This window comes from Canis aureus, chromosome 2 (assembly GCF_053574225.1).
Source record: "Canis aureus isolate CA01 chromosome 2, VMU_Caureus_v.1.0, whole genome shotgun sequence".
Lineage (NCBI taxonomy): Eukaryota > Metazoa > Chordata > Mammalia > Carnivora > Canidae > Canis > Canis aureus.
Genome location: NC_135612.1, coordinates 31,330,290 through 31,355,580, shown reverse-complemented (window position 1 = coordinate 31,355,580; position 25,291 = coordinate 31,330,290). Strand labels below are relative to the sequence as shown.

General features: G+C 41.6%; 1 protein-coding gene and 1 long non-coding RNA gene across 4 annotated transcripts; one reads left to right on the top strand and one right to left on the bottom strand.

Annotated features, from left to right (window-relative positions):
* Window positions 1-896: 896 nt before the first annotated feature.
* HMGCR (3-hydroxy-3-methylglutaryl-CoA reductase) lies at window positions 897-23,097 on the top strand. Of its 3 annotated transcripts, XM_077867916.1 has the most exons (21): window positions 954-1,051; window positions 2,469-2,514; window positions 5,534-5,721; window positions 6,140-6,251; window positions 6,534-6,621; window positions 7,697-7,781; window positions 8,919-9,024; window positions 11,835-11,941; window positions 12,052-12,168; window positions 12,573-12,733; window positions 12,852-13,099; window positions 13,288-13,466; window positions 14,481-14,675; window positions 15,442-15,600; window positions 15,749-15,906; window positions 16,865-16,970; window positions 19,693-19,863; window positions 20,167-20,307; window positions 20,387-20,545; window positions 20,981-21,135; window positions 21,298-23,097. In XM_077867916.1, the coding sequence occupies exons 2-21, from the start codon at window positions 2,490-2,492 to the stop codon at window positions 21,350-21,352; spliced, it is 2,715 nt and encodes a 904-aa protein (XP_077724042.1). In that variant the 5' UTR covers window positions 954-1,051; window positions 2,469-2,489; the 3' UTR covers window positions 21,353-23,097. The 3 variants fall into 3 exon arrangements, with proteins under 3 accessions (XP_077724052.1, XP_077724042.1, XP_077724031.1); XM_077867926.1 differs by lacking the exon at window positions 2,469-2,514 and having other exon boundaries at window positions 897-1,051; XM_077867905.1 differs by lacking the exons at window positions 954-1,051; window positions 2,469-2,514 and adding an exon at window positions 3,598-3,733.
* LOC144295643 (uncharacterized) lies at window positions 21,971-25,291 on the bottom strand. Its single transcript, XR_013362711.1, has 2 exons — window positions 24,723-25,291; window positions 21,971-24,406 (listed from the first exon to the last, which is right to left on the bottom strand). It is a non-coding gene; the product is annotated as an uncharacterized LOC144295643 (long non-coding RNA).

Here is a 25,291-nt window from a genome sequence, read left to right as displayed (position 1 = left end):
GGCGGAGGGGGCGGAGGGCAGGGAGGGCACGGGGGTCGGAGGGGGCAGAGGGAAGGAGGAGGGCGCGGGGGGGCAGGGGGGGCACGGAGGGGGCGGGAGGCACGGGGGGGGCTGAGGGCGCGGAAGGCACGGGGGGGGCGGAGGGCATGGAGGGCACGGGGTGGCGGAGGGGTCAGAGGGAAGGCAGAGGGCACGGGGGGATACGGGGGGGCTGAGGGCACGGGGGTCACGGAGGGGGCGGAGGGCGCACGGGGGCGCGGGGGGGCTGAGGGCGCGGAAGGCACGAGGGGGGGCGGAGAGGGCAGAGGGAAGGCGGAGGGCGCGTGGGGAATACGGGGGGGCTGAGGGCACGGGGGGCACTGAGGGCACGGGGGGGGCACGGAAAGGGCGGAGGGCGCAGGGGGCACGAGGGGGGCAGAGGGCATGGAGGGCACGGAGGGTACGGGGAGTCACGGGGGGCAGAGGGAAGACGAAGGGCGCGGGGGGGGGGCTGAGGGCGCGGGGGGAGCGGCGCGGCCGGCGCTCCTCGGGGGGCTGCACCTCGCGGCCGCCCCGTCGCTTTTCGGCTCCGCCTCGTCGCCCCTCCGTGTGTCGCCGTCGGTCCGCGGGGCCGCCCCCGCCCCAGCCCCCGCCCCCGCCCCCGAGCGCCCCCGAGCGCCTCCGAGCGCCTCGGCCCCGCCGCCCGGCCGCGGGCGCCCCACCCGCCAGACCCCCTATCGCCTTCGCCGCGGCTTGCACGCTCGCGCCCCCGCGGCCCGCGGGCCAATCGGCAGGCGGCGGCCCCGGGGCGCGGCCGGCTATTGGCTGGCGGGCCCGTGGTGAGAGGTGGTGCGGTGCTGCCCGGCCGCCGCGGAGCGCGGGGCGTTGTTAGGGCGACGGCTCGTGACGCGGCGCCGGGAGGCCGAGCGGCGCCGCGGCCATTGGCGGGGCGATCGGACGATCCTCGCTCATTGGTCGCGGGCCGCGCCGGCCCGAGGCTGCGTGTGCGGAGGTTCCTTCCGCTTCGCGTCGCGGTCGCTGAGACGGCCGGAGCCTCCAGTGGGACCCGGAGGTGAGGCGGCGGCGGCGGCGGCGGGGTCAGGGCCGGGGGGCCGGGGGGCCGGAGGGCCGGGGTCGGGGCCGGGGCCGGGGCCGGGGGCGGCGGGGTCAGGGCCGGGGACGGCGGGGTCAGCTCTCCCCCGGCCCCGGGCGGCGGCCCCGCTGAGCCAGGCGGGAGGCGTCCTTGAGGCGCGGCCTCCTGCCGGGCCGCGGTCGCCGTCGGGGCCCGAGGGCGTGGACGTGGGCGCCCCGGCGGGGTCCTCGGGGCCGGCAGTTCGTGGGGGAGGCTGGCCCGGGGACTTCGGGGCCCCGCTCGCCCTCCGCCCCCCCGCCTGAGGGCTTCCGCGTCCCGGGCGCGGGTGCAGGCGCGTGGGGAGGGTCGTGGGCAGCTCCCGCCGGGCCCCGTAGTCGCGCCTTCAGCCTCCTAAGGCGGAGGATGCGGCGTTTGCCGCTCCCCGCGCAGCGAAAGACGTTTTCTGGTTTAGAGGTGATCCGGCAAAGGCCTGGCGCACGGTGGGATCCACCCGCTTTGTTGTGGCTTTCCAGGATTTGTGGTAAACTTGGTAGTGAGGACAAATGGGATTTTGTAACGTGAAGGTTAAAAAAAAAATGTGCAAAGATGAATCGTTAACATACCGAGTGCCGCGCGTGGCGTGAGCCTTTCAGGACGCAGCGTGTGATGGGAGGCCGCACGCTCTTTTTTATTCTTGTGTGATGTGCTTTTTAAGCCACGTTTGGTTAACTACCTGCACATCGGTAACTATTTAGGTTGACCCATATGCAATTGCAGGTATTTGAAATTTGACCTTAAAAAAAAAAAAAATCTCACAGAAGTAGCAGTTTCCCAAGGTTTTACACTTAATACTTTGTCAAATAACTTTGGAGCTGTAGCTTAGTAAGTGAATAGAGATGTGACTCACAGAAATGAAGATAGGACTTACAAGCATGTAATAGAATTGGGTGTAGAATCCAGGTTTCCTGATTTCCAGTGCAAGATTTTCCCCCCTAGGATACTAGGTTGAGCATCAGAATGCTAGATCCTGTTGGAACTAAAAATGACTCAATGTAAGACATGGTTCTTGGCTTCAGAGAAAATGTACACAGCAATTAATTTGAAAGATGTGTAATCAAATACTAGAACGTGTGACACAAAAGGAGTGCGAGGTGGGAGGAGAGAGATGGAGGTGGATGCCAAAGCATTCTTTTCTGCATTTGGCCATGGTAGGTGGTTTCTGTAACATCCGGGATTGGAGTTTGAGGATTCCATTGGATTTAAATCATCTTTACTTTTGAAGGATCTGTGAAAGGTTTGTGGCCTATTTCAGTGTGCGTAAGCCGGGCATACATTGCCTATTGAGTTTGATTTTTTTTTTTTAAAGTAAAATGTTTTTACTTCAGCGTGGCCTAAATAGTGTCCATTGAATTTGCAGGTGCTGTCCTGTAGCCTGCTTATGCCACTTGCAACTGCTGATGAAGGTGGAAGACTAGATTCTTTGGCATTTAAATACTTTGCATAACCACAGGGAAATGGGGAGGGTGCTCCTGAAAGATGAGATGGTGTACAATTATGGTTGCTTTAGACACACCTCATACATCCTCTTACTGAGTTTGTATTTCCAAATAGTTGAGCTTCTCTGCTTTTGGGACTGGTTCACAGGATCATACGCAATTTTTTTTCTGAATGTTGCAAAGATGAGTTCATATCTAGGAAAGAAGTGACAGTGCTACCAGATACCAGAATGGACGGTGCTACCATGATATCATTTAAAGGGACAACATTATGTGCCTAATACATAATTATGGGTTCATGATAACCAATTTGTGATCAAATTGGGGTGCCTTCCTGGTAGCAAGCTCAGATTTTAATTCAATTGAATTAGCTTTTTAATACTGAAGAATACATTGACTTAATAGGCAATACTCTAAGTTCAGAGTTTTGAGAGTTTTTTTGGCGGGGAGAGGATGTTAGAGACTCATTTTGATCTAGTGTTGATATGTATTTTTAGTTGATTCATTTTCTGGAACATCAGTACTAGTTGATCCTTTAGACCAGTTTGGTTTTGGTTTTTGGTTTTTAATTTTAGTATATGTGCTGCTAAAGCGAGCACAGTTTTTGTTTTTTAAATATAAGAAGGATATTATGTGATAGAAAACTATCCTGAAAATCTAGGCTATTATGAGGCTTTTGGTTGTAATGAAGTAGGATTCAAATCTAAGATGTGACTCATACTCTACATTATTTTAAGTCCGAGTCTCTACTCATTTAATAGAAACTATTTTTGTTATTCACTTTCAAAAACAGTGTTTAGACTGTAGCCTCTCTTCCCTACCCCATTCTCCTTTAATATGTTCCCTGAATGGTCTGCATTCAGCCTTTAAACGGGGTGGGGGTGGGGTGGGGGGGAGGTGTGTGTTAGCAGGTGGGCAGTTATATTTATCTTTTGTTGACTTAAAGTCATTTTTAGGTGTATTTTAAGATGGGTCAATAAAATACATGTTACTGTAGTTTATGAGTTTATTTTTAATTAAGCAGGTATTTGTTGACCAACTGCTGTATGTGGGTGCAAGGTTCTGGAGGATAAAATGAGGAACAAGACTCAGGGAGGAGGGTTGAAAAGCACGAATAAGCACAGGCAGATGCATGCCACATTTATAGATATTAGTGACTGCCAGCCTTTTAAAATTGAGACACACAGTAAGTAGTATATGTTATATTGGAACTATATACACTCAACTATGTATGTATAGTTGAACATCAAGTTTCAAGAAATGATATCTACCCATACTAAAGTCTTACCTACAGCTATTTTTTTCTATTTTATTTTATTAAACAATGTTCTTACAAAATTGATTTCATGATTCAATTGATCCAATGAAAGATTGTCACCTGCAATGGGAAAGCCAGCTGTCCCTGGCCTGGTGCAGCTGAAATGGGGAGCATATCAGGTGACACAGTGGGGGGATGATGCTCAGGAATTGCTTTGGTTCCTAAAAGCTACTCTTATTTTCTTTCCCTTAACCCTTTAGATAGAATAATTAACTTTCTTTTCATTTGTTGCCTTTAATTTTCTGTTTTCAGTTAAGTGAGTCATTTTCATAGTTATTACCACAAACATAAGATTCATCAGAATTCCTGCTAGTGTGTCAAATCAGTAGCCTTACTTTTTAAACCTTTTTTTTTTTTTTAAAGATTTTATTTTTTTATTCATGAGAGACAGAGAGAGAGAGAGAGGCAGAGACACAGGCAGAGGGAGAAGCAGGCTCCATGCAGGGAGCCTGACGGGTGACTCCATCCCGGGTCTCCGGGATCACGCCCTGATCTGAAGGCGGCGCTAAACCGCTGAGCCACCCAGGGATCCCCTAAACCTTAATTTGAAATAGATTTCTATGGGTAGTTAAATATGCTTATTGTAAGCATTAAATTTAGTATAAGAAGGCTTACATGTTCCTGTATTAGAGACCAGTGGCTATATCAGGTTTTTTTTTTTTAAAATCAGAATATCGAAATTATTGTAATTTAGCCAACAGACACGGGAAAGTTTAGTTCTGGTGGTCGTTAGATCAGAATTATTCTCCAAGGGCGCCTAGGTGGCTCAGTTGGTTAAACATCCAGTTCTTGATTTCAGCTCAGGTGGTGTGATCTCAGGGTCCTGGGATCAAGCCCAATGCCAGGCTCCGTGCCCAGCAGGGAGTCTGCTTGGGATTTTTCTCTCTCTCTGCCCCTCCTCCTGTGTGTGCGCTCTCTCTCTTTCTTTCAAATAAATTTTAAAAAAAATTACCTGTATGGTCTGTGGGGAATTTTTGAATGTAATAGATACCCATTTTGGCCAGCCATCCTCTTCTTCCAGTACTGTTGTGGCATTTTATTAGCTGTAAAATTTGGAGAAAGACTTTCTCTGGTGAAAACAGCAGTAGGAAGTTTTATTAAACAACCTTTTGCTACTAACATTATGCCATATATTAGCTGGTATGGAAAAGTGTAATGGACCCCTGCTTTTGAGGAGGATACTTAACATGTAGATTGGTATTTGCCTTTTGGGTAACCAGAATGTGGAGAATATAGAGGGTGCCCGTGGGCATTTTATACCAGGATAATGGTAATTAGAAAACAAATGTGAGTATTTGTTTCTCACTTCTTTTTTCTGCTTTATTGCTGTCCTCCTTGGCTCAGATAATGTTGTGGGCTGAGAAATTTATTTGGTTTCATCATAAATGCTTAAATTCATACAACTTGTAAGAAATAGCTAGTTTTTAAGTTGGTTGCTAGTGACTAATAGAGGATTTAAGTTTTGTGAGTAAAATAATATCAGAGTCCTCTTATTTTAATTTTGTAATTATTTTCCATAACTAATAAGGAACACTATCAAAGAATATTATTCATATATATAAGATACTGTGCCTACAAAAGCAGGGTTTACAATGCAAAATCTTAAAATCTTTTCCTAAAAATACAGTGAGCTTTGTACTAAATATTCACACTTGATATTCCTTCCAGGATCCAAGGATTCTGTAGCTACAATGTTGTCAAGACTTTTCCGAATGCACGGCCTTTTTGTGGCCTCCCATCCTTGGGAAGTAATAGTGGGGACAGTGACACTGACCATCTGTATGATGTCCATGAACATGTTTACTGGTAACGATAAGATCTGTGGTTGGAATTATGAGTGTCCAAAGTTTGAAGAGGTTTGTGAAATTAATTAAATCACATTTTCAGTTTCTGAAGAGTATCTTCCTCTTGGTGACCCTATAATAAAAAAAAAATTACAAATAAAATCTTTATCTTTAGTATTCATGAACTTACCTCGTTTCCATTTACTTTTTGTTTGGAAATACGCTTTTTGCCTTTTCTGCATAAAATGAGTGTAGTTGACTTTACTTGAGAAAATAATAGCTTTAAAAGTGATTAACAGAAAAATGATTGGCTTTAAACAGTGGATTTTCTAAAAATTGGGTTTAATTTTTTATTTGCGTATTTAATATTTTTATTTGACTTGTGCCTATATTTGTATTATCGTGATATTATAAACTAGTGATGCATACAAAATAAAAATTCTTACTTATTTTAAAAGGTAAAGCTGCTTTTTTCTGTCTCTTCCAATAGGATGTTTTAAGCAGTGATATTATAATTCTGACAATAACACGATGCATAGCAATCCTGTATATTTACTTCCAGTTCCAGAATTTACGTCAACTTGGATCAAAATATATTTTGGGTAATCATTTTATACATTTAACTTCTTTGTTCCGTCAAATTTTTAATTTGCTATGGAAGTACATATTTTTCTTTGTTCAAATCCTACATATGGAAACATGGATATTGCTTACTGTGCACTGCATGCATTCAGTGGATTCCTTATGGAAGTAAACATCCTAATATTTGAGATCATAAGAATCTGGAGAAAATAATACATTCTTTCAGAATATTTTATAGGACTGTATGTTGTTATTTTTGTAACAAAGGATGATTTTTTTCAGTTTGAATTTTGTCATTTTAGGTATTGCTGGCCTCTTCACAATTTTTTCAAGTTTTGTGTTCAGTACAGTTGTCATTCATTTCTTAGATAAAGAATTGACAGGCTTGAAGTAAGTATTTAAAAGATAAATATTTTTTTTTCAGAATATATATTATTAAGAACTGTTCTTCCTCAAGCTATACAGTATTATAATATATACGTTTTCAAAAGTTTATAAGAAATATGGGGAAATTTTTCATTCCTTCATTTAGCTAATGCTAATAATTTTTAACATTTTGGTATATATCCTTTCTCATGTTTTTTATGCTTAAAAATTCTGAGATCGTATGACTTCTTTATGCCTTTATAACTTCTTTATGCCTAGTAATAGTTCTCACCATCTTTGCATGTTCTTAATGCTAAATTAATTATTTGTAATGGTTGTCTAGTATTCCCTTGTATAATATCTTATAGTTCATTAATGCTTTAGGATTAGATTGTTAGGTTATTTAAGTTCCTCTATTAATAACACTGATGAATGTCTCTGTGGCTAAACTTGTGTTCATATTCAATCTTAGGATATATTCTAGGAGTGAGACCATGGCTGTGTAAGTTTTCAGAGTGCTGTTATTGCCAGCTGTCTCCAGAAAGCTTGTTCAGTTTATCCTTCCATAAATAGTGATTAAAGAAAAAAATTAAATATATTTCACTTCTTTTCCCCATGCAATTCAAAGATATATTTTTTACTTAGGATGATATTTTGCTATCAAATTATCAAAAGGTGTTTCTGTGTAAATATATTTACAATTTTGGGATGCCTGGGTGCCTCAGCGTTTGCCTTAGGCTCAGGGTGTGATCCAGGAATTCCGGGATTGAGTCCTCCATCATGTTCCTAGTGGGGAGCCTGCTTCTCCTTCTGCCTGTGTCTCTGCCTCTCTCTCTCTGTCTCTTATGAATAAGTAAATAAAATCTTAAAAAATATATATGTATATATTACATTTTTAACATAAATATTTTGAGCAATGCATATGTTTAGCTTTGAGGATGTCAAAGGGGAGTCAGGAGAAGGTGTATCTTTTGGGCTGCAGAAAAGGTACACATGCTAAAGTATGAGGCGGTTGTTTTATTTTAGAAAGCATTTTTAAGCCACATTTTTTTCCTATTAAATGTACCTGGTCATCTTTATTTATTTATTTTTTTTCCAGTGAAGCTTTACCCTTCTTCCTACTTCTGATTGACCTTTCCAGAGCAAGTGCTCTAGCAAAATTTGCCCTCAGTTCCAACTCACAGGTAAGTATTATTTTTAAGATATGAATTTAATAATACTCCTTTTTTTTCAGTTTATTCACAGTAATAGGAAGCATTAGTAGTTTCTTCCTAGTTCAAGATTCAGGAGTTGTCCACAGTTTTAAGTTAGTTTGTCAAGTCTTAAGACGGTCTTTTTAGGTGCCCTAAGAACTGTCCCATTAACCTAACAACTTAATTATAATTCTATAGCTTCTGGAATTTGGAATCTTCCCCCATTTTCCTACTCTAAGACTTTAGAAATTAAAGTAGTAAGACTTTTGGATAAGTAAGAGCATCTACCTACTGAAACTATCAGAACAGGACAGGATGTAATGGAAGAGAGTCTCCATTGGTAGATTTATTTCTAAAACTTTAGTATTTTTTTTTTTAAATTTTTATTTATTTATGATAGAGAGAGAGAGAGAGAGAGAGAGAGAGGCAGGGAGTCAGAGAGAGAGAGAGAGAGGCAGAGAGAGAAGCAGGCTCCATGCACCGGGAGCCCAACGTGGGACTCAATCCAGGGTCTCCAGGATCGCGCCCTGGGCCAAAGGCAGGCGCCAAACCGCTGCGCCACCCAGGGATCCCTAAAACTCTAGTATTAACACCAACATTTTCCATCTGAAGTTTTATCTTAGTGTTCATGAGTCACTAAAGTTTAATAAACTAAAGTTTTTAATAATCTTGCATCAGAGTACCTGAGAATAAAACAGCGTGTAATTCTGCCTTGATGATGTATTTGATGAATATCTTGACCACTTGAGCATGTTGACAAAAATATGGTTTAGGTTTCATAGTATTAAGAAGGTCTCACAAAATTTGCAACTAAGAACTGTCAGTGGTAGCCAAATATAAAATGTTGTAGTATTTCATTATGAGGTACTTAACTGGCAGGAATGATGCACTGCCTCAAAGCAGTCTTCCCAGGACGCATCTCACTCAGTGGAAAGGAAAAGCAGGGCACTGTATATGACCTTTTTCTTAATTCTTTACATCTGGAATGCCTGTTAGTGGTTTTACATTGTCTATTTTACTCATCGTATAGCAAATTAGATTTTAGTGGAGGCCCTAGGATGCTCTCTAACGTTTGTAAAAGTTGTTTTGTACCTTACCCTCATTGCTATGTTTCGTCTGTATTTTTAGGATGAAGTACGGGAAAATATTGCTCGTGGAATGGCAATTTTAGGTCCCACGTTCACCCTTGATGCTCTTGTAGAGTGTCTGGTGATTGGAGTTGGTACCATGTCAGGTTTGTAAGCGATTTTTAATATATATATATTTTAAAGATTTTATTTATTTATTCATGAGAGACACAGAAAGAGAGAAAGAGGTAGAGACATAGGCAAAGGGAAAAGCAGGCCCCATGGAGGGAGCCTGATGTGGGACTCATCAGTCCAATCCTGGGACTCTGAGATCACACCCTGGGCTGAAGGCAGGCGCTAAACCGCTAAGCCACCCAGGAGTCCCTTTTAATATATTTTGAAATAAGTTTGTAGATGAAGGGAAAGAAAAATATCTTAGACTGCATTGATTATTCTTAATTCTTAAATTCTTAAAGTCTGATGTTATTCTTAAAAGGTTTTAATTGAATGAGTATGTGGGTTTATCTGACCTTATGTCTGTCTGCTTTTGTGAAAATTTAGTAGCAGGTTACTAATTTATTTTTCACTATTGTTACCTTCTCTTTCTATGCACCATTGCTTTGATGACTTTGTAGTGTTTGTTTTTGGTTTTTGTTTAGTTTTAATCAAAATTGTGTTCTAGGTCTCATCTGGAAAGCACCTTCCAGCTCCTGCTATTGCCCAGACTAAATTAGTGACTTGGTTGCTTGTGTTTTAATTGTCATGTAGGAGATAGTGCAAGAGTCAGGAGTGGGCCGGATCTATGTTAGATCCACCTAATAGGCTGTTCTGGAAGATTTAATCAGACGGTATGCAGTATTACTGAGTACCTAGCATTAATCTCAACACATGTTTCTTAATCTTTAATTGGAGAGTTGAGAGATGTTAAATATCAGACATAGGACTCTGTTATGTAGGACAAAAATTGTGGCCTGGTTTGGAAATTTTCCAGAATGAATATATCATGCTGTTGTTAAGGTTTCCTAATCATTAAGACTAGACTTTATGGCTTTCTCAGGTAGCTACCCTTTATAATTACCATTCTAGTCTGTTTCCTGGTATCTGAGTGTCCTCATTAAAGGGCTTCATTCTTTCAAAGTAAATTATCTAGTTTTGATGAAAGTAGTTAGTTGTCATTATTAGTTGAGGTCTCTTCACTAGGTAGTATATTAAATATATTTCTTTCTGAGAAACATAAATTTATTATTATTATTTTTTTAAATCTCTCAACATTTAGCAAAGAAGGCATTTTAAATATTTTTCAAAATGAACATTCCTTAAAATCTACTTCTGAGGTATAGTCTTGGATTTGACAAAGGTAGTTATATAACCACCACCACCATGAAGAAAAATGTTTTTGATTGGGTGAAAGCATACCTATGTGATTTTATTCAAACAAAGGAGTATATAGGAAGGTGAAGAAGATTAGTCAGAAACTGGTAGTAGGCCATGAAACCAAGGATTATTCATTTGAAACTGATGTGGAGAGTAGGATGATGAATTTTAGCATGCTGAGTCAGAGAAGTAGACAGATTTATAGTTGGAGAAGCCAGTTAGGAGGCATATACAGCTATACAGAAATGGTATAATTAGGGATTTGGCTTAGGGTAGAAAAAGACAGGTATAACATATTAACAAGGAAGTAACCCTTTGGAAACCCACTAAAAAGAAAGAAGTCTTAACTTGGAAGTATATAGATTGATGCTGTTTCTTTGTGTAGTAGCAAAGTGGCACAGAGAGACTGTTCTGGGATGGAGTGGGGAAGAATGACAGGGGAGCATATGGCAACAACAGTAGTTGCTGTTGTGCAGAGGGAAACTGGATAACCAGGTTGTAAAAGCATCTGTCAAGTATTGTTTCTGTGGTCTCAAGTTTGAAAAGATTACATTTGGCTACTCTCTAAAGTACTGGTAATAATGCTTTTGTTGTTATAGTTGTGCTTTCTCTTGAATTTCCACTTTTGAGAGTAATTGCCATAGATTTTTTTTTTTGTAGTTGATACAATGCTGTAGGATTTTAAGAAAAATACAATATATGTTTTCTGTTATTTAGCCAAATGATCTATTATAATTCAAAAATAAAATACTCTGTTGAGTTTTTTATATTCTCATTGGTTTTATAAGAGGGAATAGCTTTTTATTTACGTTTCAAAATATTTTTATTTTTAATATGAGTGGCATCAGAAATATGTTTTATATTCAAGTTTATTTGTAATGTTGAGGGAATAAGATTTGGTAGTCGAAGGTCTTTTTCAGCTCTATAATCTGTTAACCTTCTATTTGGGAAGTTTACCAAGAGGTAACTTAAACATTTTGTAGTGGGATGTTTGTTAATTTTGGATCTTGAGTTGCCTTTGCATTTATTTAATTTTTTTAACAGGTCAGTGAAATTAACTAAAATTATAAGAGCATAAATAGATACAGTAGAGGTTACATTGAAATTTGAGTTGAGTAGTACTCTACAGTATATTACGGTACTGTATCAGGAATGGCATAGCTGGTAGTAAGTTTAATAAAGAGTCTTTGGTCCACAGGTGCATTGCTTTTCTGGTAAAGAGTGGAATTGGGTCCAGCAATGGGAGGTTTGCTCATTAGTGTAGCCTGGCCTTGTTATTCTTTCAAAACAGAGTGCTACCATGTGGGGAAAGGGGATTATCAGATGTATGTGAAGTACAGCAGCCATGCCTGGCAATGTGCGGGTTGGAGATGATGGAGAAGACCAGCTCTCCTTTCTTAAGGGAGCTAGCTATTCCTTCTGTGCTCTAAGGCTTGGCATCACCTCAGAGTTCCTCATTCTTCTTCCAGGAGATAGCAAAGAGCTTCGTATTATACTAATATTTTCTCATATTTGTCTACTGAGAGGAAAAGTCCCTGTGATGTATACAGCATCAAAAATACATGTACTGTACTAATTATACATTTAATTTTTCTCTAACCAGGGGTGCGTCAACTTGAGATTATGTGCTGCTTTGGCTGTATGTCAGTTCTTGCCAACTACTTCGTGTTTATGACTTTCTTCCCAGCTTGCGTTTCCTTGGTTTTAGAGGTAAGAGCAGTTCTTACTTACGGTATTAACAGAAGAGTAATGTTTCTCATCACATCCATTCACATAAATAAAATCCATACCTTCTAATGTAACACTTGTTTATTTTGTAGCTTTCTCGGGAAAGCCGCGAGGGTCGTCCAATTTGGCAACTGAGCCATTTTGCTCGAGTTTTAGAAGAAGAAGAAAATAAACCAAATCCTGTTACTCAGAGAGTTAAGATGATTATGGTAACTATATAGTTTTCTTCTTCCTTTAGTATCTTTAGTTCCAGTGTCATATTCTGCTTTTCGACTTTTTTTTCTTCTTCCTATTAGCTTTCTGCAATTTTTGTCTCTTTCATTGATGCTCCTCTACCTTTTTTCTTTCCTTGTGCCTCATTTATTTGAGGGTCCTCCTCTCTCTCCTCTGAACAGATTTTTCAAGTTCCTCTACTTGACGTCTCTTTGAAAACCCATTGTTTGCAATGTTTTCAGTAGTTCAGGGGGCCATTGCCTTAGTCATGGGGCAAGTATGTATAGGGTTTGGTTTTCACGCTGAGGGGAAGCCATGGGAGACAGTGTCTGCTTATCCAGATGCTAAGGATGAGAAGTTGACATGCAGAGGATACATAATTCATGACCTTTTATTTCAGTCTCTAGGCTTGGTTCTTGTTCATGCCCATAGTCGCTGGATAGCAGATCCTTCTCCTCAAAACAGTACATCAGAAAACTCCAGGGTTTCTTTAGGACTGGATGAAAATGTGTCCAAGAGAATTGAACCAAGTGTTTCCCTTTGGCAGTTTTATCTCTCTAAGTAAGTTCCCCGAGACCTGCTTTGTTTATTAATCATAGCACTCTGTGTTACTAAAAGTTTAGGCTGAGCCTTTCTTATTTCTGAGTAATAACATTTTAATTTGCTTTTTTTAATTTAGAATGATCAGCATGGATATTGAACAAGTTGTTACCCTAGGTTTAGCTCTCCTTCTGGCTGTCAAGTATATCTTCTTTGAACAAGCTGAGACCGAATCTACACTCTCATTAAAAAACCCTATCACATCGCCTGTAGTGACCCCAAAAAAAGTCCCAGATGATTGTTGTAGACGTGAACCTGTGCTGGTCAGGAATAGCCACAAAGTCCATGCAGCAGAGGAGGAGACAAGGATAAACAGAGAAAGAAAAGGTGATTTCTCGTTTGTTTTATTTCACTTGATTTGTCAAGAAGTTGAGTTCATTTTAAAACTTATGTTCAGATCCTTCCTACGGTCTCCTGGGACCAGGCTCAAGGTCTCCAACGTGTGGTGGGGGAAAGGAAAAACAAAACAAAACCTATGTTCCATGTTGTGAGATTTCTTTCGATCTCTTGAACAGTTGAGGTCATAAAACCCTTTGTGGCAGAAACTGACACCTCAAGCAGAGCTACATTTGTGGTTGGTAACTCCTCCTTACTTGATACTTCGGTGGAACTAGAGACACAGGAACCTGAAATTGAACTTCCCATGGAACCTCGGCCTAATGAAGAATGTCTACAGATACTTGGGAATGCAGAGGTGAGGAAAATAAAATTAACTCAAGCTTTATATCTTTCCTAAGAAAAGGAGTTTTATTTATTTATTTATTTATTAGAGGAAGGAAAGAAATTCTAGCTATCGAGTACCTGTTAAGTTCCGGGCGTTGTGTTGTGTGGTTTACAGGTAGTAAATTATTTATTTATTTCCCACAACCTTGTGAGATAGTTGGAATTATCTCCATTTTTCAGATGAGAAAGAGAAAGCTGAGGCTCCAGGAAGCTTACTTTCCCAAAGTAATACACTTAGGAAATGGAAAGCTAAGATCAAGAGTCCCAAGATTTACTGGCTCGAGGTCAATGCTCTTTGTACTTTATTACTGTTTGCCAGAGAGACAAGCCACTACACTATTCTTGAGTGTTTTGGGACCTAGAAAAGGTTTAACTCAAAAACAAGCTTCAAAAACTGAAGAAAGTTTTTTTTTTGTTTTTAATTTGCTTTTAAAGTAAGCTTGATGCCCACGAAAAAGCTTGTTTTCCTTTGTGACGTGTGAGTGAGTGTTCTGTCTCCATGACCGTATGAGTCCAATCAGGCTTTAATGTGAATATTGTTTTTGTCGTATCTGCTTAATATGGTTCATTCTTAATTTATGTGCACGTGAGTGAGAGTAGCATCAGGTTTGTTTTTCTTTCACTTTCCCTCATTCCTATTGATGTGCGTAGTGATACTTGAATTGTCTTGCTATATACAGAGTTAACACAACTTGGGGGGGAGCATTGAAATCTTAAGTTTGAATTTATTTTTTTACGAACTTTTGCAAAATTTATTGCTTTGGTTTTACATTTGTTTAGTGTCATTTTTAGAAAGAATTTGCTTTCATTTTGATATTATTTCTATTCAAATCATCTCCTTCAGAAATGTTTTTTGGGTTCTCCTCTACTGAGAGTGTTGTTTGTATTAAATGCATTTATTATGAAGAATATGAAATGCACTTCAAGGTTTTTGTCCTTCTCCTCACACCAACTCCTCCCCTCCCCTTTTTTTGCATTTCTTTAGAAAGGTGCAAAATTCCTTAGTGATGCAGAGATCATCCAATTAGTCAATGCTAAGCATATCCCAGCTTATAAGTTGGAAACTCTGATGGAAACCCATGAACGAGGTGTATCTATTCGCCGACAGTTGCTTTCCAGAAAACTTCCAGAGCCTTCTTCTCTCCAGTATCTACCGTACAGGGACTATAATTACTCCTTGGTATGTTGTTTTCTTGTTTTGAGAAAGTTTGCTTTGTAGCTTTTTAGTCTTTTAGCTTTACTCTTCAGCTTTCTTCTTCAGCTTTTTTTAGTTTTTCTTGATTAGTCTTTTATATGTACATCGTTTTTTTTTTTTTAAGATTTTATTTATTTATTTGACAGCACAAGCAGCGGGGGCAGCAGGCAGAGGGAGAAGGAGAAGTATGCTCCCTGCTGAGCAGAGAGCCCAAATGCGTGGGATGCATGGAACTGGATCCCTGGACTCTGGGATCATGATCTGAGCCAAAGGTGGACGCTTAACTGGCTGAGCCACCCAGGTGCCCCCATGTACATCATTTTATAAAACTTTTTAAAAAATCATTTTACTATAGTTTTGTATTCTGCTAATGATTATGGATTCTAGAAACTAAAAATACTTTTCCTGTTATTTGTAGTTATTACTCTGCGATTTTAGTACTTTTAAATACTTTTAAAGAATAATAAAAGGGGCGCCTGGGTGGCTCACTTGTTTGAGCATCCAACTCTTGGTTTCAGCTCTGGTGGTGATCTCAAGGTCATGAGGTAAAGCCCTGAGTTGGCTCCAAGCTCAGCAGGGAGTCTGCTTGAGATTCTCTTGCACCAACCCCTCAAAATAAATAAATAAAATCTTTTTAAAAAAAGAGTAAATAAAAGACAAATATGCTAAAGGTTTAAGTTTGAAGACAGTTATTGATAACGAGCTGTTTGCAATAACAGATTTTCACTTGGTGCCAAATTTTACCTTTTAGGTGATGGGAGCTTGTTGTGAAAATGTTATTGGATATATGCCCATCCCTGTTGGAGTGGCAGGGCCTCTGTGCTTGGATGGAAAAGAATTTCAGGTTCCAATGGCCACAACAGAAGGTTGTCTCGTGGCCAGCACTAATAGAGGCTGCAGAGCAATAGGTGTAAGTTGGCATTTATATATTTGCCTCTTTTATGATATGCCCTTAAGCTAGGCAATGAGAAAAGATTGGGGACAATCAAGGACACCTTTTGGGACAAGCAGAAGTGTTTGCAGGATTAACATGTCCTTCTGTAACATCCTCTGTGTAGCTTGGTGGAGGTGCCAGCAGTCGAATCCTTGCAGATGGGATGACTCGTGGCCCGGTGGTACGTCTTCCCCGTGCTTGTGACTCTGCAGAAGTGAAGGCCTGGCTTGAGACACCTGAAGGGTTCACAGTGATAAAGGAGGCTTTTGACAGTACCAGCAGGTATGTGTGTGGGTTTATATATGCATTTATGTTTATTTCAGAGTCAGTGTTCTCCTCTGTGATTGCTAAACCTAACTGTTAGCCTGTTAACATACTGCCTGCTTCAGGTCACATAACAAAATATTACCTTTAAGACCGTTTATTCAAAATGAGTAAAAAAAAAAAAAAATTAGGTAATATTTGTGGTTGGTTTACGGGGATGTCGGTGGGGGCATAATGTTGATTCAAATGAATCCATACGAGTAGATAGAAAAAAATAGCGTGAGCTAGTCTCTTTGTGTGTTGGTGTTACAAAGCTCACTTTGATTAGACTGTTACTTTGTCCTAGATGAGTTTTGACTTAGAATTGCCATAGGGAGGAATTGCCTGAAAAAAAAAAGATTTTCCAAGCAGGATAGAAGTAAATATCTGGATAGTAGATTTACTTTGAATACAGAAAATTAATTTATAAAGTAACATAATCAGTACAAATGTTAGCTTCATTTTATTATTATTTTTTTTTAGAGAGAGGGTGCGTGTATGAGTGAGGGGAGGGGCAGAAGGAGGAGAGAGAGAATCTCAAGCAGGCTTCACAGTTCATGGAGCCTGATGTGTGAGGCTGAGATCCCCCAGTCATGACCTGAGCGAAAGTCAAGAGTTGGACGCTTAACCACCTGAGCCACCCAGGCACCCCATTGATAGCTCCATTTAGTTCAAGTTTATATGTTTGTTTGTTTGTTTATTTATTTTTTGACTTTTAAAGTTTGTGTATGCTGATGGCTGAGTGCAGCAGCTTTCCCTTCGTGTGGTGGGCGTATGAGACAGTTGAATTAGTGTTCTAACATAATGTTAGTTAAAGAAGAAAATAAGTAATCTCCATGAGCATTCTCTTATGTGTAAAATAAATCAGTGGAACTAGATTTTTAAGGTAACTTCCATCTTCTCAACAAATCAAAAAAATATTTGGTTTTGGTTACAGATTTGCACGTCTGCAGAAACTTCATATGAGTATGGCTGGTCGCAATCTTTATATCCGTTTCCAGTCCAGGTCAGGTGATGCAATGGGGATGAACATGATTTCAAAGGTGAGCCTGGATAGACTAAAGTAGAACTTGCAAGACGATTGACCCAGGGGAGGGGAACTGGTGTCAGGGAGATAGGAGTGGGGAGCAGACTTACAGTTTATGTCCTCCTATATTTTTAAATTTTGTGTCATGTACATGTACTACTTACTCAAATGATTACTTGATTGAAAGATTTTTATTGAAAGCTAAATACTGATTCATATAACTCATCAGGCATTTCTTGACCAGTGTTTGTATTTGATATGTTTAAACTTGGCATTATATATGCTCTGGGTCTATTCAGAAGGCTGAGAAGAATCTTGGGGTTAGTGCTTCTTAACGTGGTCCTATAAACCTTGAAAGCTCACCTCTTTGAGAGACCTCAAGACTTGTATGTCAGAGGCCAAGTTCATGTGTATAGTCCATTTATTTTAATTATCTCCCCATAAGAAGACTGTATGGTTTACATTTTATTCTACTGATATTTGTTATTTACAAATATTCACAAATGTGAAGTGTTAAAGTCCATTAGGTTAGCAAGATTTATTTTGTGGTTTACCTGTATATAAGGACTGTTCTGAAAGAGAAAGAATGACTAAATACATAGGTTTTAAAAGTTGCCAAAAAGCAGTAGAGTGGTTCCTTAAAAAATTAAAAATAGAATTATGATCCAGCAAATCCACTTCTGGGTATTTACCCAGAAGAATGGAGAGTTTCAGAGACTTATTTGCACACCCATGTTCATGGCAGCATTATTCACAATAGCCTAAAGGTAGAAGCAACCCAAGTGTTCATGGACAGATGAATGGATAAATAAAATGTAGTATGTACATATAATGGGATGTTTTTAAACCCCATTATTAAAATAGGAAAATCTGATATATGCTAAATGAACTTTTGAGGATCACTTGCTAAGTTAAATAATCTGGTTAACAAAAAAGACCAAATGCTAAGTAAATTCATACTAATGAGGCACCTAGATTAGTTCAATTCATAGAGACAGAAGTGGGGAAGAGAAAAGGAAATAGGGAGTTGCTGTTTAATGGGTTTGGAGTTTGTTTTTTAAGATGAAAAGAGTTCTGGAGATGGGGTGCACTACAGTGTGAATGTACTTTACACTACTTACCTGTACACTTGAAGATAGTTAAGAGGGTAAGTTCCAGGTCACATGTATTTTACCACAAAACACATTTTTAAAAAATCGCCAGTAAGTATTTTGGTTATTGAGGTACGAGTTATTGATTGAATTAACGTCATTTAATTGGAAGTCTTGTTTACATTTTTGTAAGTCATTTTTCCAATGACTTTCATTTACAACAGGATTTGCTTTTATGTCTGACTCCTCTTTATTGACTTGGTAACTTGGGCTTTTAGGTAACATGTGAATAACTAGAAGAAGGAATTTATTACATGTTGATCATGGGTTGAGTTACTCCCAGTGACATGATTATGAGTATTATATCCTCACTGAGTATTTTTAAATTCATTTTTAAATTTAGTTAAATTAAAAACTTTTAAATTTATAATCAATTTATTTAACATAGAGTATATTATTAGCTTCAGGGGTAGAATTTAGTGATTCATCAGTTGCATATAACATCCAGTGCTCACTACATCAGGTGCCCTCGTTAATGCCCATCACCCCTTACCCCTCCCCCTGCACCTTCCCTCCAGCAACCCTCTGTTTCCTAGAGTTCAGTGTTCTCTTATGGTTTGCCTCCCTGTTTTCATCTCATTTATTTTTCCCTCCCTTCCCCTATGTTCAGCAGTTTTGTTTCTTAAATTCCATATATGAGCGAAATCATACAGTATTTGTTTTTCTCTGGTTTATCTCGATTAGCATAATACCCCCTAGTTCCATCTACATTGTTGCAAATGGCAAGATTTCATGCTTTCTGATGGCTGAGTAATACCACTTGTTTATCCATTCATCTGTCGGACATCTGGGCTCTTTCCATACTTTGCCTGTTGTGGACATTGTTGTGGTAAACATTGGGGTGTAGCTGCTCCTTTGAATCCCTGTTTGTATCCTTTGGATCAATGCTTAGTTCAATTGCTGGGTCATAGGGTAGCTCTATTTTCAACTTTTTGAGGAAGCTCCATACTGTTCTCCAGAGTGACTGCACCAGTTAGCATTCCCACCAACAGTGCAAGAGGGTTCCCCTTTTCTCATCCTCGCCCGACATCTGTTGTTTCCTGAGTTCATTTTAGCCATTCTCACTGGTGTGAGGTGGGATCTCATCGTGGTTTTGATTTGTATTTCCCTGATACCAAGTGATGAGGAGCATTTTCTCATGTGTTTGTTGGCCATGTCTATGTCGTCTGTGGAGAAATGTCTGTTCATGTCCTCTGCCCATTTATTGATAAGATTATTTGTTTTTTGGGTGTTGAGTTTGGTAAGTTCTTTATAGATTTTTTATACTAGCCCTTTATCTGATAAATCCTTTGTAGATATCTTCTCCCATTCTCATATTCTCATTATGTTTTCATTTACGTCCTCGTTCATCAGGAACTACAAAGAACTTTGTTTTTATTCCTAGAAACCTTAGAAGTCTATACCTAAGAAATTCATCACTGTGATGGCTAATAAAGCTGCTGTTGTTTTATGCTCACTTTTTTTGAAGTATATTTATTGTATTTAGAAATATTATAGTTACTGTACTTCATTAGTGTTATTAGATGCAAATAAAGCCTCTGATCTATAATAACTTTGTGCATTTTAATTTTGTTGTGCTGTTGACAGGGCACAGAGAAGGCACTTTCAAAACTTCATGAGCATTTTCCTGAAATGCAGATTCTAGCAGTTAGTGGTAACTACTGTACTGACAAGAAACCTGCTGCTATAAATTGGATAGAGGGAAGAGGAAAGTCTGTGGTTTGTGAAGCTGTCATTCCAGCCAAGGTTGTCAGAGAAGTGAGTGACTGGATGATTTATTTTGTCAGTCTTTCATTGGGTTAAAAATCGGGGAAAGGATTCTAAAGTTCTAAGTAAAGTTGAATATATGGGCATATGCTTGATGTTAAAGATGGCTGTTGTATCTTGCCCATGCGTGTGGGGCATTCACATGAGCACGCTGGGCTGGTACTGTGTATTGAGGACAAGGCATCAACAGGGCCATATCTAAACTCTCTTGCTTTACTGAAAAAGACAGATCTGGGTAACATGCCCTGAATCTTCCAGGAGAACATGTAAAATGTGCACAACTCTGTCTGCTAGGTATTAAAGACTACCACAGAAGCTATGATTGAGGTCAACATTAATAAGAATCTGGTAGGCTCTGCAATGGCTGGGAGTATCGGAGGCTACAATGCCCACGCGGCAAACATCGTGACTGCCATCTACATTGCCTGTGGACAGGTGAGGGCTCCCGTCTCGACTTCTCTCTTGTACTTCTAAGTGAGAGAAGTTTTATACTCTTCATTTTTATTTTTTTCAGGATGCAGCACAGAATGTTGGCAGTTCAAACTGTATTACTTTAATGGAAGCAAGTGGTCCCACAAATGAAGATTTGTATATCAGTTGCACCATGCCGTCTATAGAAATAGGAACCGTGGGTGGTGGCACCAACCTGCTCCCTCAGCAAGCCTGTTTACAGGTATGACACCTCAGCCCCACAGTCTGGGGACTTCCAGCCTAGTTCTGACTCGCTGGGGTTCTTTATTTCTGCCTAACAGCACTTCTCACTCATCTGTATTTTAGCTGGTCTTTTCATTCTTTTGCTTCTCACCAGCCGAACCTGGTGTGTCCAAGTAAGCATGTTGAGGCATATGTTTAGTACATTGAGAAAGCAGATTAAGAGAGCAAATAAATGTTCATGTCCTCTGAATACGTGCCCCTGCAAACCAGGCTGTGGATGTTATGTTCACTGCAGTGTATGTTATTGCCAGTACTGGCTATCAAATCTTGGAAATTGAGTCCTTCCAATGGAGTCAGGTTCTGTTCTGATGCAGTCGTAGTTCTTATTTCAGTTGGTAGAAAAGGAAGTTGTTGCCATAACTTTGAGTCCTGCTGTGTCTCTCCCTGGCTGCAGATGCTAGGTGTTCAAGGAGCGTGCAAGGACAATCCTGGGGAGAATGCCCGGCAGCTTGCCAGGATCGTGTGCGGTACAGTGATGGCTGGGGAGTTGTCACTGATGGCAGCGTTGGCAGCCGGACATCTCGTCAAAAGTCACATGATTCACAACAGGTAAAACTTAAAAGATTTATTTAATGTGTTTCCTCTATACTTAAGATACACATACAAAACCCTACTATACAGATAGAATAGTTCTAACTTAAAATTCTACCCTTAAAAAAAAAATTCTATACCCTTGATATTTTGTATATCTCCTGTCTTTTTCTGTCATAGGTCAAAGATAAATTTACAAGACCTCCAAGGAACTTGCGCTAAGAAGGCTGCTTGAATAGCCCGACAGCTCTGAACTGAAATGTGGGCATTGGGTTCTAAAGGACTAACATAAAATCTGTGAATTAAAAAGCTCAATGCGGTGTTGTGTTGAGGATGAATAGACATGATCTGTGAGACGACTACTTGGTTTTTGGCTCTTTCAGAAAGGTCTGGGATCCTTCTTTCTATGCAGATTTCTCAGATCTGAAAATAGTGTAGTGTTTTACATGCCGTGCTCTCTGGAAAGATCTGAACATGGATACCGTGCTTTAAATCCTCACAGATGGTAATCTACAGCTCACTTCTGAAAGAGAATACAAGCTGGCCAAAAGTGTTGACATCCATGGAGTTCATGATGATCAGTGTGAGATTGACCCTCCTCTTCATCCTCCCTTCCCCCCATGGTTGAAAATGGATTTTTAAATTACACTGTAGCTGACAAACTGATTTCATAGTTAATTTATTAAGTCTGGGTTATAGAACTGTAAGAAATAAGAGCTAAGTTTATTTTTTTGTAAACTAATACTTCATTTGGTGCTGGTCTATTTTGATTTCTTTATGGGGTAGCCGTTGTGATTCTTCAGAAAAGGACCTGCTTTCTTCAAGGGAAGAATTACTTTTTTTCCCAAACTACTGAATTATGTGCTAAGCAGTGCTAAATCCTTCTCTGTCAAGAAAACAAATCACCGCATTAATTTCAGCAGGCTATTTGTTCAGAGAGGCTTCTTGTCTAAGTATAGATGTTGGTCTAGATTGCTAGAACATATTTGCTAGCCTAAGGCTTTAAGAAACAGAGTTTTGCCTTCGTTACAGATACCAGGGCTCTTAATAAATACTGCTTAGACACAGGTGGCTCTCTTTATCAAGAACTCAAAAGTCTGACCTCTCAGAGCTCAGAGGGTGGAAAACAAGTTTGAAAGAAAAACAGCATTTCTCTAAGCCAACTTTAATTCTTAAAAGACACTTAAATTTATTGAGCAGAAAAATCTAGGTGGTTTTTTGTAAAGAACTGTATCAGATCTGTATATGTTGTAATAAAAGCTTCTTATCCTAGGAGTTTATTGAAAGTGTTTAAGACATAAATAAAAATCAACTTGTGCACTGATCAAACATTTTAAACTTGGGCCAGAGAAGGTAGTCCCCTTTAATGTCACCAGGAAACCCTGGCATGCTTGTGGAGCCCAGTGAAAGGGGAATAGCTTTCAGAGCCCACGAGGTGGCCACGTGAATGGCCCCAGAGGAGTCTGCTTCATTCCTGTGGCCAGGAGGTTGGTGACTGAAACGTTCACACAGGGCTCCTCGGTAGACCCACAGAAGCTCTTAGCTTCCTCGGGGTCCGTGGAATTGTTGAATCTTAATTGTTTTTAATGTACAAGTTTTATATAAATAATAAAGAACTCCTTATTTTATATTACATCTAATGGTTCAAGTGTTGGTCTTGGAGAGAGAAGATGGACCCTGAAGAACATTCCAGTAATGCTGTGGCAGCGTGGAGAGCCTCTGAGTGGTTGTGTCTGCAGTACTGTTGTGGAAGATTGACCTTTGCTGTTGTATGTAAAGTTTAAATAGCTTCTGTTGTGACTTTGAGCCAGTGACTTCTTATTTATCTGATCTTTTCACGGAAGTGGCAGTGAACAGTGTGAGTCTTCATTCTGGTGACTGTAACCAATATCGTCTTGCTAAATTAATGGTTTGTACAATTACTAAGTTGTATAAATTTGTTATACTTTTTGCCCAGTTCTAGTAAATTTTGAAAAGGAAGTGTAATGCTGATCAGTATAAACAGTAACCTTTTTGTTTGGATTAGCCCTTGGCCGAGAGCCTGGAAGCTTGAAAGTCCGTCCAGGGTGGTAACCCAATTCCTGCGAGGTGTCCTGTGACCATTTATCATTTTCCATTATATGCTCCAGTTTCTACAACACTAATGGCAGGCCAGTGTTTTATGAGTATTAAAATAACTTTCTTTATACTTAGGAGAATTTGATTAGTCCAGACTTCTCTCAGCTGGACTGCTTTTGGGTGTTGGGGCAGGAGGGTTAGTTGAGAGGAAGAGGGCATGGAGACCGGGCACAAAGCCAGATGGCCCGTGTACACTGAAGCTGTATCTGCTTCTTGGGGAGGACGTTCTAGTATAGGCGCAGCTGGCCGCTTGAGAGGCTGAGTGCCCTCTGCTGTCGTTAGAGTGAAAGGTGTGTAGGAGCCACCCCAGAACCAAGACCCAGATACTGGAAAAAGTTTGAATTTGTCTCCTGAACACGTGTATGGTCCGCCCCTGCCAGAGCGGAGCAGGCCGGACAGGTGACCGCGGAGAGTTTTCGTGCCCTTTTCTGCTCCGGTGATCGGATGAGCAGTGGAATGCATATGGAGGGACAGGATTTTTCTTCATCTTGGGAAAGGATAGGGAATTAAATTAAAAGGTACGTCATCTCCTGTTGAGGGTCTGAGTTCAAACGACACAACAGCAAGACACATCAATACAAGTGCACTGTGTACATAAGTCTGAAATAAGAGCAGTTAATTCATTATAGAATTGTTCTTTTGAAAGACTAATGTTTTTCAAAAACGTTCTGCTACGGATAAGAGACTTGAATTTATTAAAAATTAACTTTACTCGCTTAGCAAAAATAATGAATAACCTCTACACTGGAAGCCGAGAGGATCACAAATGATTTAGCCTACAGTTAGATTTTAACGGATTACTTTTTCATGCTGACGTACATGGAACTTTCTGCACCGTCTTTTCTTTTCCTCCTGAGGAACTTTGAGAGCTACTGACAGAGGCCTGGGTACTCCTGTGTCAGGATAGAAATTTTCAAGCAGCTGCTCCCTGAGGCCAATGGAAGAGCCTTGGGCTGTACCCGCAGGATTCAGGAGGCTGACCGGAGTGCTCCAGGCCGGTGGTTCTCCCACTGGAGTGCACGGCAGGGGCACCTGGAGGACTGGTCAGAAGGTGGATTGCTGGGTGGGCCCCAGGCTTTTGATTCCCTTGCTCTGCGCTGGGCCAGGACTTGAGCCATTGTCTTGCTGCTGCACCTGCTCTAAGGGTTTCAGGGGGAGGTGCCTGGCATTCCTGCAAGGGTGTGAGCGGGGGTCTCTTCACTGCACAGCCCTGGAAGGCCCCTTGGGTTGGCCCGCTGCCCCTAATAAGATGGAACTAGAACTCATCGTAGAGATTGTGAACTAGTTAGTGTAACTAACCGACTAGAAAGCACGTTTGGAGTGGGTGACACCCCCATCCCCCAAGTAAAGGCTCCGCGTCTGTAGCCTTCTGGTCCCCTCCCTTTCCTGCCCGCCTGGTCCGTCCTGCCCTCCCGCTTGCTCCTTCCACCTCCCAAAGGGCCAGTAAAGGGGGAGGGAGAGGGGTAGGCAAACCTGTTACCACTCACTCGTCTCCCCTCTGTGACCTTGTCGCCCCAAAGTGTGACTTTGTAGCTGGACTTCTCGGGGTTTGGGGTTTGGGGTTGCAGCCCCGGAGCAGGAGCAGGAGCGCTCAGGCGAGGGCCCTGGGTCCTGGTGGGGGAGCCGCGGGGGGCCCGGCCGCCGGCCCTCTGCTCTGCCTCCACCCGGCTTCGTGTTGGGAGCGCGGGTCCCAGCGGGGCGCCCCTCGCAGCCCCCGCGCCCGGCGTGCGCCCGGGTCCAGGCCCGAAGCCTCCGGGCGGCGGGGCGGGTGGGCCCCGGGTGGGCGGAGGTGATGGAAATCCTCAGGTCAAAGGCTGCGGGTCCTCGTGTCCTGGTGCGTGTCGCCCGCAGCGTCCTCGGGGTTGGACGGGATCCGCGGGCCCCTGGGAGCGCCTCCCCCTCCGACTTCGGGGGCCTGGGGGCCGCACGGTAATGGGGGGCCCGAGGACGAGGAGGGCGGCCGGGGACCGGGGTCGGGGGGGTCGTGGGGCCCCGAGGAGCGGCCCGGACGCGCCGGCTCAGCCCCGGGCCCCAGCTGCGTCCCCTTGGGGCTCGG

What these genes read in the sequence shown, in the direction of transcription:
- HMGCR (XM_077867905.1), top strand. Translation starts at nt 3,622, where the DNA reads ATGAGGAACAAGACTCAGGGAGGAGGGTTGAAAAGCACGAATAAGCAC. An exon ending in CCCTCAGTTCCAACTCACAG is followed by an intron (nt 7,782 to 8,918) that starts GTAAGTATTATT and finishes CTGTATTTTTAG; the next exon opens with GATGAAGTACGGGAAAATAT. An exon ending in TGGAGTTGGTACCATGTCAG is followed by an intron (nt 9,025 to 11,834) that starts GTTTGTAAGCGA and finishes TTCTCTAACCAG; the next exon opens with GGGTGCGTCAACTTGAGATT.